The following is a 13843-nucleotide window of genomic DNA, read 5'->3' as shown; positions in this document are numbered from 1 at the left end:
TGATTAATAAAATTACGTACTATTTATATATTCCTCAATTGGATTGTTGAAGGAACTCAACCGTTAGCTTAAACTATTGGTGATCAAGTATATATCAAATATTCCCTAGCCAGCATATTTGTTACATGCTTAATTATAGGGTTAAATACAATTCACCCCCCTTCGAAGTTGTCAGCCATTTTCAATTTGGCTACTAAAGTTTAAAAATTTGCAATGGTACCCTTAAAGTTTTAAATTTTTTTAATTCAGGCATTTTGTCTGGATTAATCGTCAAACCAGATGAAATTTTGACCACTTCAAAACGACGTCGTTTTGCCCTTTTGGAGACACCAATTAGGAAGCCGACACTTGTCCATTAAAAATAAAAAATATATAAAATCTAATAAAAATAAATAAAACAAATATATATATATATATATATATATATATATATATATATATAATTAAAAAAAAGGAAAGAAAATACTAAGGGGTGGCTATCGGTTGGGCAGCCACCGCTTTGGGGGTGGCCTCCCCAGCACCTGGGGGTGGGTACGCGCCACCCCTGGCAACTTCTGGGGGTGGCGGTGGCTGCCCAACAAAGGGTTTGTTTGTTTGTTTTTTTTTTTTTTTGTTTTTTTTTTTTTAATTTATATATATAAAAAAAAAAAACAAATATTTTTAAAAATTTGTAATTTACCCCCACAAAGTTTCTAAAATTTTCAATTCACCCCCTAAAGGATAAAATGGCGTCGTTTTGGAGTGAGGGTAAAATAGACAAATTTGCCTAAAAAAAGTCATGTGACACACAGTGGTCAAAATTCCGTCTGGTTTGACGGTCAAACCAGATGGAATGCCTGAATTGAATTTTTTTGAAACTTTGGGGGGGGGGGGGGGGGGGTACATTGCAAATTTTTAAATTTTGGTTACCAAATTAAAAATGGCTGACAACTTCGGGGGGGTGAATTGTATTTAACCCTTAATTATATATATTGGACTAGTTGTTGTCCATATAACAACAAGCAATAACAAATACAAGAACTTGACATATTATAATTGGTTGGTTTTTCTCTCACCACGTCAGCATCCCCTGTCGATGAACTTTGCGCGGGAAAAGATTTTTTTACTCTTATCAGCACATGATGACGCGCAGGAGCGGAACCAGGATTTTTGGTAAGGGGGAACGAACTTATATAAATACGTAACTACGTACATAAGTATATAGATACATGTAGTTTTTCGCTATGTGTGTGTTTGTACTTGTTTATGTAAAATAAAAAATATAAAAGCCTTAAATTTAATTCCATATTGAATTGTAAGTCATGCAAAAGTTACATGTCTATTTCAAAATCATCTAAGAAAACATCAAGGGAACTTTCCTTTGGAATACACAAGTTTCCTATTTCTCTATAGACATGTACAAAAAAAAGATCCCAAAAAAGAATATAACTTCTCCTTCAAATTATGCTCGACGATGATCGCTGATAGAATAAAATTCATCCATTACCATCTCTGAAATGAAATTCTTAGCAATTTCTTTCTCAATATAAACTACCATATGGTATGCAAGAAATTCATCTTCCATTCTACTACGCAATCTAGTTTTTATAAGTTTCATCGCAGAAAAAGCTCGTTCTGTAGTCGCAGTAGAAACAGGGAGAGTCAACACTAGATGAATCAACCTGTCAATCAAAGGATAGATCTTTGACTTTTCCGAATTCGCCAATCCTATGCATAACTCAGATAATGTAGACATATTTTGAAAATTTGAATGTTTTGGCACATCAAGCTTATAATGTTCCAATTGAAACTTCAAACAGAATCTTTCTTGCACGTTGAAATCTTTAGGATAAAACTTCTCAGCTAATTTGCATATATCATCAATCTCAAATGATTTGTATGCATCTTTAGGTCTTAAAGCAACGCTAAGAGTGAGGAGTTCTACAGCTTGCTCACCAAATCTACTTTTCAATTCTTGTAATTGAAAGTCTATTGCAGCAGTAAATATATTAACTCTAAAATGATGCTTGACTGTCGTTAGAGACCCTTCATCTTGACGATGAGATTGACCTGGAGCTCTACTGTAATGAGCATTTCTATCAGGAATATCAATATCATTTTCTTCACAAAATGATTTAACAGTAGCAAGCAAAGGCTCCCACCCATCTTATCTCCTCTCTTGAATGAGTGATTGTGTAGTTGAAACTTGAGTCATGGCATTTAAAATGTTTAGAGATTTTTGTTGCAAAGTTTGACACGACATATTAGTGAGTCCCATAAGATCTTTCATCAAATGCAATATCAAAATAAATTCAAATGATGTTAATATCATGTAAGCCGCTTTAGCATCACCACGTTGAGAATAATTAGCTCTCTCCTTGGAGATATTGTTGAGAACTGAACAAGTTGAACCAAACATTTTTATCAAGCTACAAATAGATCGATAATGAGATGACCATCGAGTATCTCCAGGTCGTTGCAAAGTACCAATTTGGTTTGGCCCCTTACCAGTCTCAATTTTATTAGAAACAATCAAACTTTCAATTTCAGCAACTTGAGCAGCTTGTAATTCATCATGGCGTTTTGAAGAACCACCAACAATATTGATAATAGAAGCCAACTGAATAAAGAACTGATGAATATGCTTGGCTTCTCTAGATGCTGCAACTAAAGCTAATTGTAGTTAATGAGCCATGCAATGCACATAATATGCATAGGGACAATCCCTCAAAAATAAAGCTTGTAACCCATTCTATTCACCACACATATTACTACCTCCATCATATCCTTGATCTCGAATATTCTCAATTTGAAGGTTGTAACGAGAAAGAACAGCACATATATTCTTTTTCAAAGTGCTGTAGTAGTATCATTGACATGCACACAACATGAAAGAATCGCTCTCTTATAAAACCATATTTATCAACAAACCTCAGAATAATAGCCATTTGCTCCCTTTTTGACTCATCCCGAGCTTCATCAACGAGAATGCAAAATTTGGCATCCCCAATTTCTTTTCGAATCATATCCCGCACTTTATTTGCAATGATATGTAGAATTTCCTTTTGAATTTTTGGTGATGTATATTTCGCATTTTCCAAGACAAGTCCAGAAACATCATCATTATAAGTTGCTAGGAGCTTTATCAATTCAATGAAGTTACCTTGATTTTTTTGAGTCAGGCCTTTCATCATGGCCTCTAAAGGCACATGCTTGGAATGCTAGCCATTGAACACTATCTACTGAGGCTTTCAGCCACAACCGATTATTCTTTGTTTCTTGTGATGTTTGTTTTTCAACTAACTTGTCAATATGCCGTGACTGATTCATCAGATCCTCACAACATTTCACAACATTTTTATGTGGTGAATTTGAATCTTTCCCCATGTGTCCCATTAAAGAACTATTCATTTTGTCGCTTGCCTTTTTCCAATTGTTAAAGCCTTTCACAACAAATGCATCTAATCTTGGACGGCTTGTTGATTTCTTAGCAAAAACATAGCATTGAAGAGAAAATATAGCATTCTTTGATTCCGAGTACTCCAACCAAGTTGAGTATGTGTTGAACCAAGAAGCTTGAAATTGGCGACAATTATTACCCTCTCCTGAAAATGGATATTCTGAAAGAATGGGTTGACATGGTCCGGCGTTAATATATGCCCATATTTTTCTTAACTTTAAGAAAAATTTATGGATCAAGAATTAACCTGAAAAATTTCTAGACGTTAAGATTTTTATTAGAATTTTATTACAGTTCTTATTACTACTAACAAGAGATATTTATTATAGTTTTTTATTACCACTAACAATAAAAAAACACACAAACACACAATAGTATAAACTACTAGTAAAATAAACTAAGCACAATTTATAGGGTTCAAGAAAAATTGTACCTTTGAACGTAGACTCTTTCTCTTTACAAGATCTCCCAAAACCCCCCAACAACAACAATGATGAGAGTCAAGTCATAACAATATTGCAGCGTTCAAAGCCTAAAAGAGAAACCTATTTAAAAGTCAAAACATATTTGACCAAATATATAAAAGAGATTTATTTGGACCATTGCTTAATGTGTAATGTCTACAGAGACTTAAAAGAAGCAAAGTAACAAATGGACGAATTGAGCATCAAACAATACACGCTACCAAGTCCCACCATCCCACATTGCACAACAGTGAGATCAGTAATTCAGTATATAAAAATACAAAGGTGAAAGGCCCACATGGCCACACAAATCATAATCACATTCTACATACAGAAAACTCAAAAGAGTAAAGAGCCCTAAAATTATAACTCAGTACATACAGTATATACAGATAATTTTAATTTTTAATTGAAAGCCAGTACCATCCATGATTCATCGACTTAAGAAAGATAAAAACTAAAAAGGAAAAAAAAAAAAAAAAAAAGAAAAGAAAGAAAGAAAAGCTTCTCTCTATTTTTTTCTCTTTTCTGGGTGATTGGGTTCAAACTTCAAACCAAGAAAATAAAAAGGAAAAACAAAATCTGTATTGAAAAAAATGAAGAAAAATGAAAAAGAAGAAGGATTCTTACAGGGTTACAGGTGTGGAACTCGGAAGTGCGGAACGTGTTTTGCTTGCTACTGTTAGTCCATTAGTTTACCATTAGTGATTAGTCCAATAAACAACAAACAGAGTCATAGAGAGACTAAGAGTCACATTGTCACAGGGAGCCAAAGAGAGAGAGAGGGATGAAGGCGCCATGAAGGAATTTGGAAGAGTGACCTTTCACCTTTGAATTAAATGCAGATGTGCTGCACTGCTATAGCCTAGCTAGCTTGTGATATGACTTGGTTTAAGTATCAAGTAAAAAAAAAAAGCTAATTTTGGGTATCTGGTTAAAAAATAATAGTAGAATCAAGAATATTTTTGGTCTTTCAAAATGAATGAGGGGTTAAAAAAAAATTAAGGGAGACAAAAATTATTTTTGGGGGTTAAAATATATAAAAAAAAATTAGGGGGGACAAATTTATAAATTTCCATATTTTTAAGCAAATTTCAAAACTTTTGGGGGGACATTCATCCCCCCAGTGATGAACGTCCTTCCGCCCCTAACGACGCGTGCTGGCTGGAGAGTTGATTGGACAAGTGGTCAGAGTTCGGGAAGGACATCTGCACAGGTTTTTCTTATCCAACGTTCTTCTTTGTTTGAATTTGGATGATTTGTTTTTGTTGGGTAGGGGTTGGTTGTAGGTATGGAGGAAAACTAACCGGGAAGAGGTAGATGGAAGGGTAATTTGGTTGTGACTATTGGTAAAGGGAGTCATCATGGGAGCCTAGTGCCGAAAAGTTCTTTGAATCATGATGTGTTTTCTGATGAAACTTGTGATCAAGAATTTGTCCTGGCAGTGAATGGTAGTGCAGAAATTCCTCATCCTGTTCCTAATTTACAATTGGAGGAAGATTTTCCAGCAATTGTTGATGAAATTGTTGATGAGGAACCTATTGGGAAATTGGGGATTCAAGAAGAGGGTTTTGATTGTCAGAGTGAGTATTCTGAGATTGGAAGTCTAATCCCAGAAGGCCCTGATGTGGAGTTTAACCCAAAGGAAGAATGTTAGGAGGGAAAGGTAGAATGGGGAGGATTGTTTTAGATTGCTAATTCTCTAGGGAAATTGGAATATTTTGCCCCAAGGAAGTTGGGTGAACAAGTCCTTGTTTGATCACCCCTTGAAGAGGCCATTATCGAAGGCATAGATAAATGGAAATCTAGTATTGTTGGGCAATTCCTAGATAAGCCTCTTCCTTTTTACTTGGTGAAAAGATATGTGGCTAATATGTGGAAGCAATATGAGGATATAGAAGTGTTTTCACTGGAAAATGGAATGTTCATTTTTTGTTTTCGAATGGGTTGACTTGTGCTAAGGTGTTGAAAGCCAAAATTTGGCATGTGGCTAACAAGCCTTTGATTCTGCGTAAATGGCTTCCTAGAATGCAAGTTCTTAAACTTACTGAAAAATGGAATTGACTTCTAAAATAAACAACAAGTGCGTGCACAAAGCGTTAACAAAAATAAACAATGCAGAAAATAAACAACACAAGAATTTTTGTTAATGAAGTAGAAACTCAAGATGAGAAAAACCACTCCGGGGCAGCCAAACCCAGGATATCCACTATTCAGAAGACAAGACTAGATACAAGATAGTAGCACTCACATACCCTTGATGCAGTGGCCGTACATTGCTCTCTAACGTGTAACCCAACACGAACGCCTCCCAACCAGGTCTCCTACCTGAATGGGTCTTCAGTGGAATCCTTTACCTTAGGGCCGACTCCTAAGATAGACTTCAGTTATAGCACAGCAACAACACACTTGCAATGGCTTGAGAGAGAACAAATCAGCTCCAAGAATCTCACAAAAATAACTATCTAAGCTCTAGTGGAATTCATTACCGAATTCTTGCAGTTCTCAAGCCCAGGGACCTCTATTTATAGGCTGAGGGTTGAAATGGGCAACTGCTTTGATAAGTACGGACGCCGTCCGGACAGTGGTCATGGGCCGTCCAGACAGACAACTGTACGACAGAAAATTCTGAGATTTTTGTTGAAAATCTTTCCTGTTTCAGAGCCGCGTCCGGACAGTGAGGCACTGACGTCCGGACGGTCGCACGTCCGCTGCAAGTAATTTCCAAATAAGGTTTCGCGCGTCCGGACCATGGGGGATAGTCGTCTAGACGGTTAATCTTCAACACCCAATTTCCATATCTGTTGAGCGCGCGTCCGGACCATGATAGGTAGGCGTCCAGACGGTTGAAGTTGAATACACAATTTCCATATCTGTTGAACGCGCGTCTGGACCATGCTGACAGACGTTCGGACAGTTGTATTTGAATTGCGATTCTTGCCTTATGAATGAGCGAGTCCGGACAGGAATCCACGTCGTCCGGACGGTTGAATCAATCTTCCCTTATTTGAACTTGGAAAGAAAATTTGAAGCTAATCGATCACTAGAAGTCGTCCGGACGGGCTGTTGAGTCGTCCAAACGGATCCAAGCTGGAACAGAAGCTTCTCGATACAATGAAGGGTCCGGACGGAAATCCACGTCGTCCGGACGGATGATGCTTGGTCTGTCAGGCGTCTGGACAGTATGGCACGTCGTCCGGACGGGATGACACGTCGTCCGGACGGTTGGCAGGGAACCGACTTTTCTGACTTGTAGAATCTTCTGAAACACTTATGAATAGCGGAATCCTTGTTAAAAAGCATCTTTACATACAAGTGATTTTGTCCAAACAGAATGTTGCCAATCACTGCCTAATAAACTCCCCCTTTGGTCATTCTGGGATAAAAATCACTTGACCGGTTTGGAAATACATTCCCGGTCCAAAAATAAAAATTACTCCTCATTTTTGTCACAAAGGGACAAAGGGTAAAACATAGTAATAAAAACCAACTGCAAATAAAAATTACTCCCCCTAACAGTCTCAGAAGAACCAGGGTAAACAGAGTAATATTAATCAAAGAGTTTAACAAAAACATATTAGAATACAAACCAAAAGTGTCAAACAATAAAAAGACAACAAAACAAAGGAAAACTCAAGCATCCTCTGCCATAAGTGCAGTCCTAGGCACATCATCATCATCATCATCATCACTGCTGTCAGGATGATGGTACTTGAGGCACTCCTTGGGATCTAGCTGGTTCTACTCCACACGCTTATTGATGGAGTGCACCTCCTGCTGCATAGAAGTGATGGACTACTGCATGGAGGTCATGGAGAGTTGCATGGTGCTCATTCCTCCCTGAATGGCAGCTAAGGCCTCCATTATATGAGAATAATTGACTTTCGGCTCAGAAGGTGGGTCGATCTGAGAGGAGGAAGCCATGTCAGGAAAACCAACAGGCATGGCAGCAGGGATGGGCACCTCATCATTGGAGTCATCTCTCCGTAGCTGCGCATTAGACTTCATTAAAGTCTGCTTGCTGATGGGTTGCTGAATTTTCATCTTAGGTTCTCCAGTAATGTTGATTCCCGACTAAAGAATGATTTAAGTGAGTAGGAAGCCAAAAGGGAGACCGGTATTACCATCATCATGGGCCTCCAAAATAACCCCCAAAATATGCTTGCACAAACAGAAAGGCAAGCGCAAATGGATGGCATAAACGAATTGGGCCTTCTTCAGAATCAGGTCACTGCGCCTAACAACTGGCCATAGGTTGTACTGAACAATCTTGGCTAACATGCAGTGTGCGGGGGATAAAGCGCCAATCTTGATGGTGGTGGCGCGCTCCTCACCCTGTGGAACATCATTGTACGGGCTGCCAGATATCTGGAGGACAGGAACTCCGATGAAGTGACTGATGATCTGGGGATCAACAGTGATGATATGGCCGTCAACAATGGACTGAAGCACCAATCCGTGGTCACCGTCTTGCACCACCTCTAGGTTGGCATAGAAGAGTCTGACCAGCCTGGTGTAGACAACACAGGCGCAGCTGTGAAGATATACCCAGTGATATGTCTGGATGATGTCATGAATACTATCCAGGGGAGGCACCATGACGTCAAAACGGACCACATTTCGCTCGGCAATGACTGAGCGGTCCATAATTTTGGCTTGAAGTGCGGCCTTATCTTCTTCAGTCCTCTGGCAGACCCTGCGCTATGGACTGCCCGAAGACATGATTCTGCAAAAAGAAACCAACAAGATTTGCCAAGATCAATCCAAAAATATTCTTGTTAGGTCACACAAAATTTGGCAGAATAACGGCAGTAAAAATGACTTTTTCAATTATCACATTGAAGTCCCTAAAAATATCACCACAGATAATCTTAACACAACAGATATATGCATCTTATATTCTCAAAAACATTCCTAATATTCTAACAGTTAAAAATAAATTGAAGAGAATAAGGCAAAAGAAATACTTGGAATGTCAGAAAATGCACAAAAAGACAAGAAGCAGGGGAAATAAAGCCAAAAATTCGCACTAAAATACTCACAAGATGCCAAAAAGGAAGATTTTGGTGGGGTAGGGAGGAGATGCGGCGACCAGGGGTATTTTTAAGGCCTGTGGGGTCCTCGTCCAGACGGTGTATTAATGTCGTCCGGACACGCACTGCATTGGAAACTAGCGGACAGGTCTCACACGTCTAGACGAGTAATCCTTACCGTCTGGCCGTTTGGTGCCACGCGCATCCGGACGAAAGCTGAACCGTCCGGTCGACTAAACTCCACTCCCGTCCGGACGCCAAGAGAGACTGTCCAGACGCTTCACACTGAAAAATAGAAAACTGAAGAAAAATTTATAGGATTTTAATTTTTCTTAAGTCAGTTTCAGAACACACATGTATAATCCACTGATAACACAATCAGACAACATCTCAAAATTAAACAGAGATATAAAGGAGAGTTGAGATTTCAATCAACACAAATATTTTCCTAGGCATAGAAAATTCAAATAGACAGCTCAACTCATGCAATACGTGTGTGTGTGTGAAGACTTAACCCACAAGGTATGACTATCACAGATATGACAAAGAGCAACCAGATTTTCTAGATAAGAGAGAAAATCAGTGTAAGAAAAGTCAAAAGTCAAACCTTATAACTTGTTAGGGCCTAGTCACCCTCATCTGATACACTCCCCCTAAGTTGCAGCACACAATTGTTTTACTTGTACCATGAAGGACAAAGTAAAATTTTTTACTTGCACGTATAGGGCAAGGCATATAGTAAAATTAGCACATAAGTAGTGAATCATACAATTACAGCACAGAATTTATAAGTTGTACTGCTTGATTCTTATGGTGTTGCAACCTAGAGAAAATGTCAGAGTTTTTAGGTTCTAGGTTCAACTAGCATATGGTCAATTTGGCCATCTTATCAAAGACCTCTTCTCTTATCCAAAAATTCTAGACACACAAAGTCAGAGAAGGAAATATGTACCTTTAAAGGAGTCGTGGATAGTGGACTTTTTCCATCGCATGAGAAAAGAAGCTATCCAACTTTTGCATGTACAGGAAAACACTTGGCAAATTATAGTCAAAAACTCTCAATTATATCTAAGCAAAGTAAATTAATACCTAAAGAATTGAGATATCAGGTGAAAATACATGCAATTATCTGATATGCCAAAAGAAAAGAAATATCCTGCAAATTTCTCCCCAATTTTTTTTTATTTATTATTAAAAAAAATGCAATATGAAAATGACATCATATGCAATGCAAGATCAAACCTGATGATGCCAACACAGAAAAACAGTCGCTCGACCTGCTTTTTTTGTCTTCCTCAACAAGTACTTGCACAGTTCTCTTAAGAGAAATAGGGGGTAAAACCACAACTGTTTCCTAGATTGAATACAAAATATAGCAAGAAGATAAGCAATCAAACCTGATGCCATAGGATTAGGAACCAAATCCTAGGCATGAACACCCGAACCTGCTAGGTGCGTTTGTTCCCCCTCATGGGGTGACTGTCCTTCTTAACCCAAGCCTGCCTTCCTGGGAGTGGTTGCTGACAGGACATCATCCACTCCATCATGCTCTGCATCCAGATAGGTGGCTCACTGTGATATTGATCTTCTTTCACCTTCTGAGGCCTTCTAAACTGCTTGGATTTGTTCTTGGAGTTGCCACTGTGATTGGCTGGTACAATCGCTGCTGAGGCCGCTGATGCTGAGATGCCTGGTATCGTGGTGCTTGAGACCAAGGAGCTTGATATCTTGGTGTTTAATGATAAGGATCCTGATACCATGGAGTCTGAAACTGGGCCGCAGGTCTAGTGCCATGATTAGCATGTCGGGGCACTTCTTTCTTGGCCTTGACTTTCTGAGCTTTTAGGAGGGAGTACTGAGGACGAACATGCCCACTTAGACCGCAGTGATGGCATATGGGAGGTCTTCTTATGGAATGAGGCTTCTGAGTGCCTGGAACATCATCATTGACCTTGACCTTCCCTTTATCTTCAACAGTGGGAGGAGGCTTTGGGGCTGTTGGTTTCACAAATACAGTCTTTGAAGTAGAGGGAGCTACATACCCGAGACCGGTCTTGTCAGTAGGACTCTTCTGGATAGACAGCATATGAGTCAACTTCTCATCAATGACTCTTTCTAACTAAAGCTGTGTCTCTAGTAGCTTTTCCTCGAGCTCTTGTATTCTGAGCAGCAATGAACTCTTCTCAGTTTGCAAACTGTTCAGATCATAAAGGTGTTGCTTACGACCTTCCCTCAGCTTCTCATACTCTATGTAGAGTGTCTTGTAAGCCTCCTTGAGCTCTTCCCCATTATCACTATGCTCCGAATAATAAGAGTCTTCCTCCTCAACGTGTGGGGCTACAAAGGCCAAAAATTTCTCAGACTCTGGAGCTTCTTCTTCTGACTCATCACTGAGAGTCACATTGTACGCCTTCCCCTTGCCTTTCTTAAGGTTTCCGCAATCGGCTCTCATATGCCCAAAACCTGAGCATTCAAAACATTTGGGCCCTGGGATCCTTCTTTTCTTCTTCCTCAGGTTCAGCTTCTCTGGGAGCTTTCTTAACTTTTTCATAAAACTTCTTTTGAATCAATCATCTCTCATAAGTCTTCTGAAATTCTTGGCTAACATAGCCGCAACTTTTTCTTCCTCCTCAGAGTCATCTTCAGATGAAGCTTCTACCTTCTTCTTGGAAGCCTTTAGTGCAATGGTCTTCAGCTTCTTGACCGGGGGCAGAGACAACTCATACGTTTGAAGAGATCCCACCAACTCTTCTATCTTCATCTCTTCTAGATCTTTGCTTTCTTCAATTGTCGTCACCTTGATCCTGAAACGCTCATGCAAAGATCTTAAAATCTTTCGGATGAGTTTTACATCCGAAATAGGCTTCCCAAGACTCACCATGGAGTTTCTCAGGTCACCATCTTAGAGTAAAACTCTCCAAATGTCTCATCGTCTAACATCTTAATCTCTTCAAATTTTGAAATCAACATTTGAAGTTTGGCAGATTTCACAAGTTCAGTGCCTTTATATGTTGTTTCCAAAATTCTCCATGCTTCTTAGGTTGATTCGCAATTTGAAATTTTTGCGAATTCAGATGGTGAAAGTGCTTGGCATAGAGCATGGAGGGCTTTATCATTTGAAAGACGAGCAGTTTTCTGAGGACTAGTTCGAGTGATGCATCTGCTGGTTTAGTCCAACTAGTTTCAACAATACTCTAACAGTCAATAGATTTTAAAAAGAACTGCATACGTGCCTTCCAATAGTCGTAGTTCGTACCATCAAAGGTAGGAACAATATTAAGAGTTTGAGACATTGTAACAAATAAAAGTCAAAATAAATAAACACTTAAGAAATTAATTTTCTCATAGTGTACCAAGCTCTGATACCAATTGAAAAATGGAATTGACTTCTAAAATAAACAGCAAATGTGTGCACAAAGTGTTAACAAAAATAAACAATGTAGAAAATAAACAACACAAGAATTTTTGTTAACGAAGTAGAAACTCAAGATGAGAAAAACCACTCCGGGGCAGCCAAACCCAGGATATCCACTATTCAGAAGATAAGACTAGATACAAGATAGTAGCACTCACATATCCTTGATGGAGTGGTCATACCTTGCTCTATAACGTGTAACCCAACACGAATGCCTCCCAACCAGGTCTCCTACCTGAAGGGGTCTTCAATGGAATCCTTTACCTTAGGGCCGACCCTTAAGATAGACTTAAGTTATAGCACAGTAACAGCATACTTGCAATGGCTTGAGAGAGAACAAATTAGCTCCAATAATCTCGCAAAAATAACTCTTTAAGCTTTAGTGGAATTCAATACCGAATTCTTGCAGTTCTCAAGCCTAAGGACCTCTATTTATAGGCTGAAGGTTGAAATGGGCGCCTGCTTTGATAAGTACGGACGTCGTTCGGATGGTGGTCATGGGCCGTCCAGACAGACAACTGTGCGAAAGAAAATTTTGAGATTTTCGCTGAAAATCTTTCCTGTTTCAAAGCCGCATCCGGGCGGTGAGGCATTGTCGTCCGGACGGTCGCACGTCTGTTGCAAGTAATTTTCATATAAGGCTTCGCGCGTCCGGACCATGGGGGATGGCCGTCCGGACGGTTAATCTTCAACACACAATTTCCATATCTGTTGAGCGCGTGTTCGGACCATGATAGGCAGGCGTCTGGACGGTTGAAGTTGAATACGTAATTTCCATATCTTTTGAACGCGCGTCCAGACCATGCTGACAGACGTCGGGACGGTTGTATTTGAATTGCGATTCCTACCTTATGAATGAGTGCGTCTGGACGGGAATCCACGTCGTCCAGACGGTTGAATCAATCTTCCCTTATTTGAACTTGGAAAGAAAATCTGAAGCTGATCGATCACTGGAAGTCGTCTGGATGGGCTGCTGAGTCGTCCAGACGGATGCAAGCTGGAACAGAAGCTTCTCGATACAGTGAAGGGTCCGAACAGAAATCCACGTCGTCCAGACAGATGATGCTTGGTCTGTCGGGCGTCTGGATGGTATGGCACGTCGTCTGGACAGCTGGAACTATGGACAGATGAGCGTTCGGACGGGATGACACGTCGTCCGGATGGCTGGCAGGGAACCGACTTTTTTGACTTGCAGAATCTTCTGAAACACTTCTGAATAGCGGAATCCCTGTTAAAAAGCATCTTTACATACAAGTGATTTTGTCCAAACAGAATGTAACCAATCACTGCCTAACACTGACATTAACCTTTATTCTGGTATGGATTAAATTGCTCCATCTTCCTCTGGAATTTTGGCCTTCTACTTGCCTCAGCCATATTGCAAGTGGGGTGGGTAAGCCACTTTATGCTGATAAAGTTACAGAGGAGCAGCAAAGACTGGGTTATGCCTGGTTTTTGGGGGAGATTGATACAACTTCGGAGTGCCCCAAAG

General features: G+C 39.6%; 1 protein-coding gene across 1 annotated transcript; it reads right to left on the bottom strand.

The window, feature by feature from the left end:
* Nucleotides 1-1441: 1441 nt before the first annotated feature.
* Nucleotides 1442-3173, bottom strand: LOC133876724 (uncharacterized). Its single transcript, XM_062314976.1, has 4 exons — nt 2911-3173; nt 2755-2837; nt 2488-2652; nt 1442-2100 (listed from the first exon to the last, which is right to left on the bottom strand). The coding sequence occupies exons 1-4, from the start codon at nt 3171-3173 to the stop codon at nt 1442-1444; spliced, it is 1170 nt and encodes a 389-aa protein (XP_062170960.1).
* Between the last annotated feature and the right edge of the window lie 10670 nt (nt 3174-13843).

The sequence above is a fragment of the Alnus glutinosa genome, chromosome 9 (genome assembly GCF_958979055.1).
Source record: "Alnus glutinosa chromosome 9, dhAlnGlut1.1, whole genome shotgun sequence".
NCBI classification, from domain to species: Eukaryota; Viridiplantae; Streptophyta; class Magnoliopsida; order Fagales; family Betulaceae; genus Alnus; species Alnus glutinosa.
This window is presented reverse-complemented; position numbering and strand designations above follow the sequence as displayed.

What these genes read in the sequence shown, in the direction of transcription:
- LOC133876724 (XM_062314976.1), bottom strand. Translation starts at nt 3,173, where the DNA reads ATGATGAAAGGCCTGACTCAAAAAAATCAAGGTAACTTCATTGAATTG. An exon ending in CAAATGGCTATTATTCTGAG is followed by an intron (nt 2,838 to 2,910) that starts GTTTGTTGATAA and finishes ATACTACTACAG; the next exon opens with CACTTTGAAAAAGAATATAT. An exon ending in AGATCAAGGATATGATGGAG is followed by an intron (nt 2,653 to 2,754) that starts GTAGTAATATGT and finishes AACTACAATTAG; the next exon opens with CTTTAGTTGCAGCATCTAGA.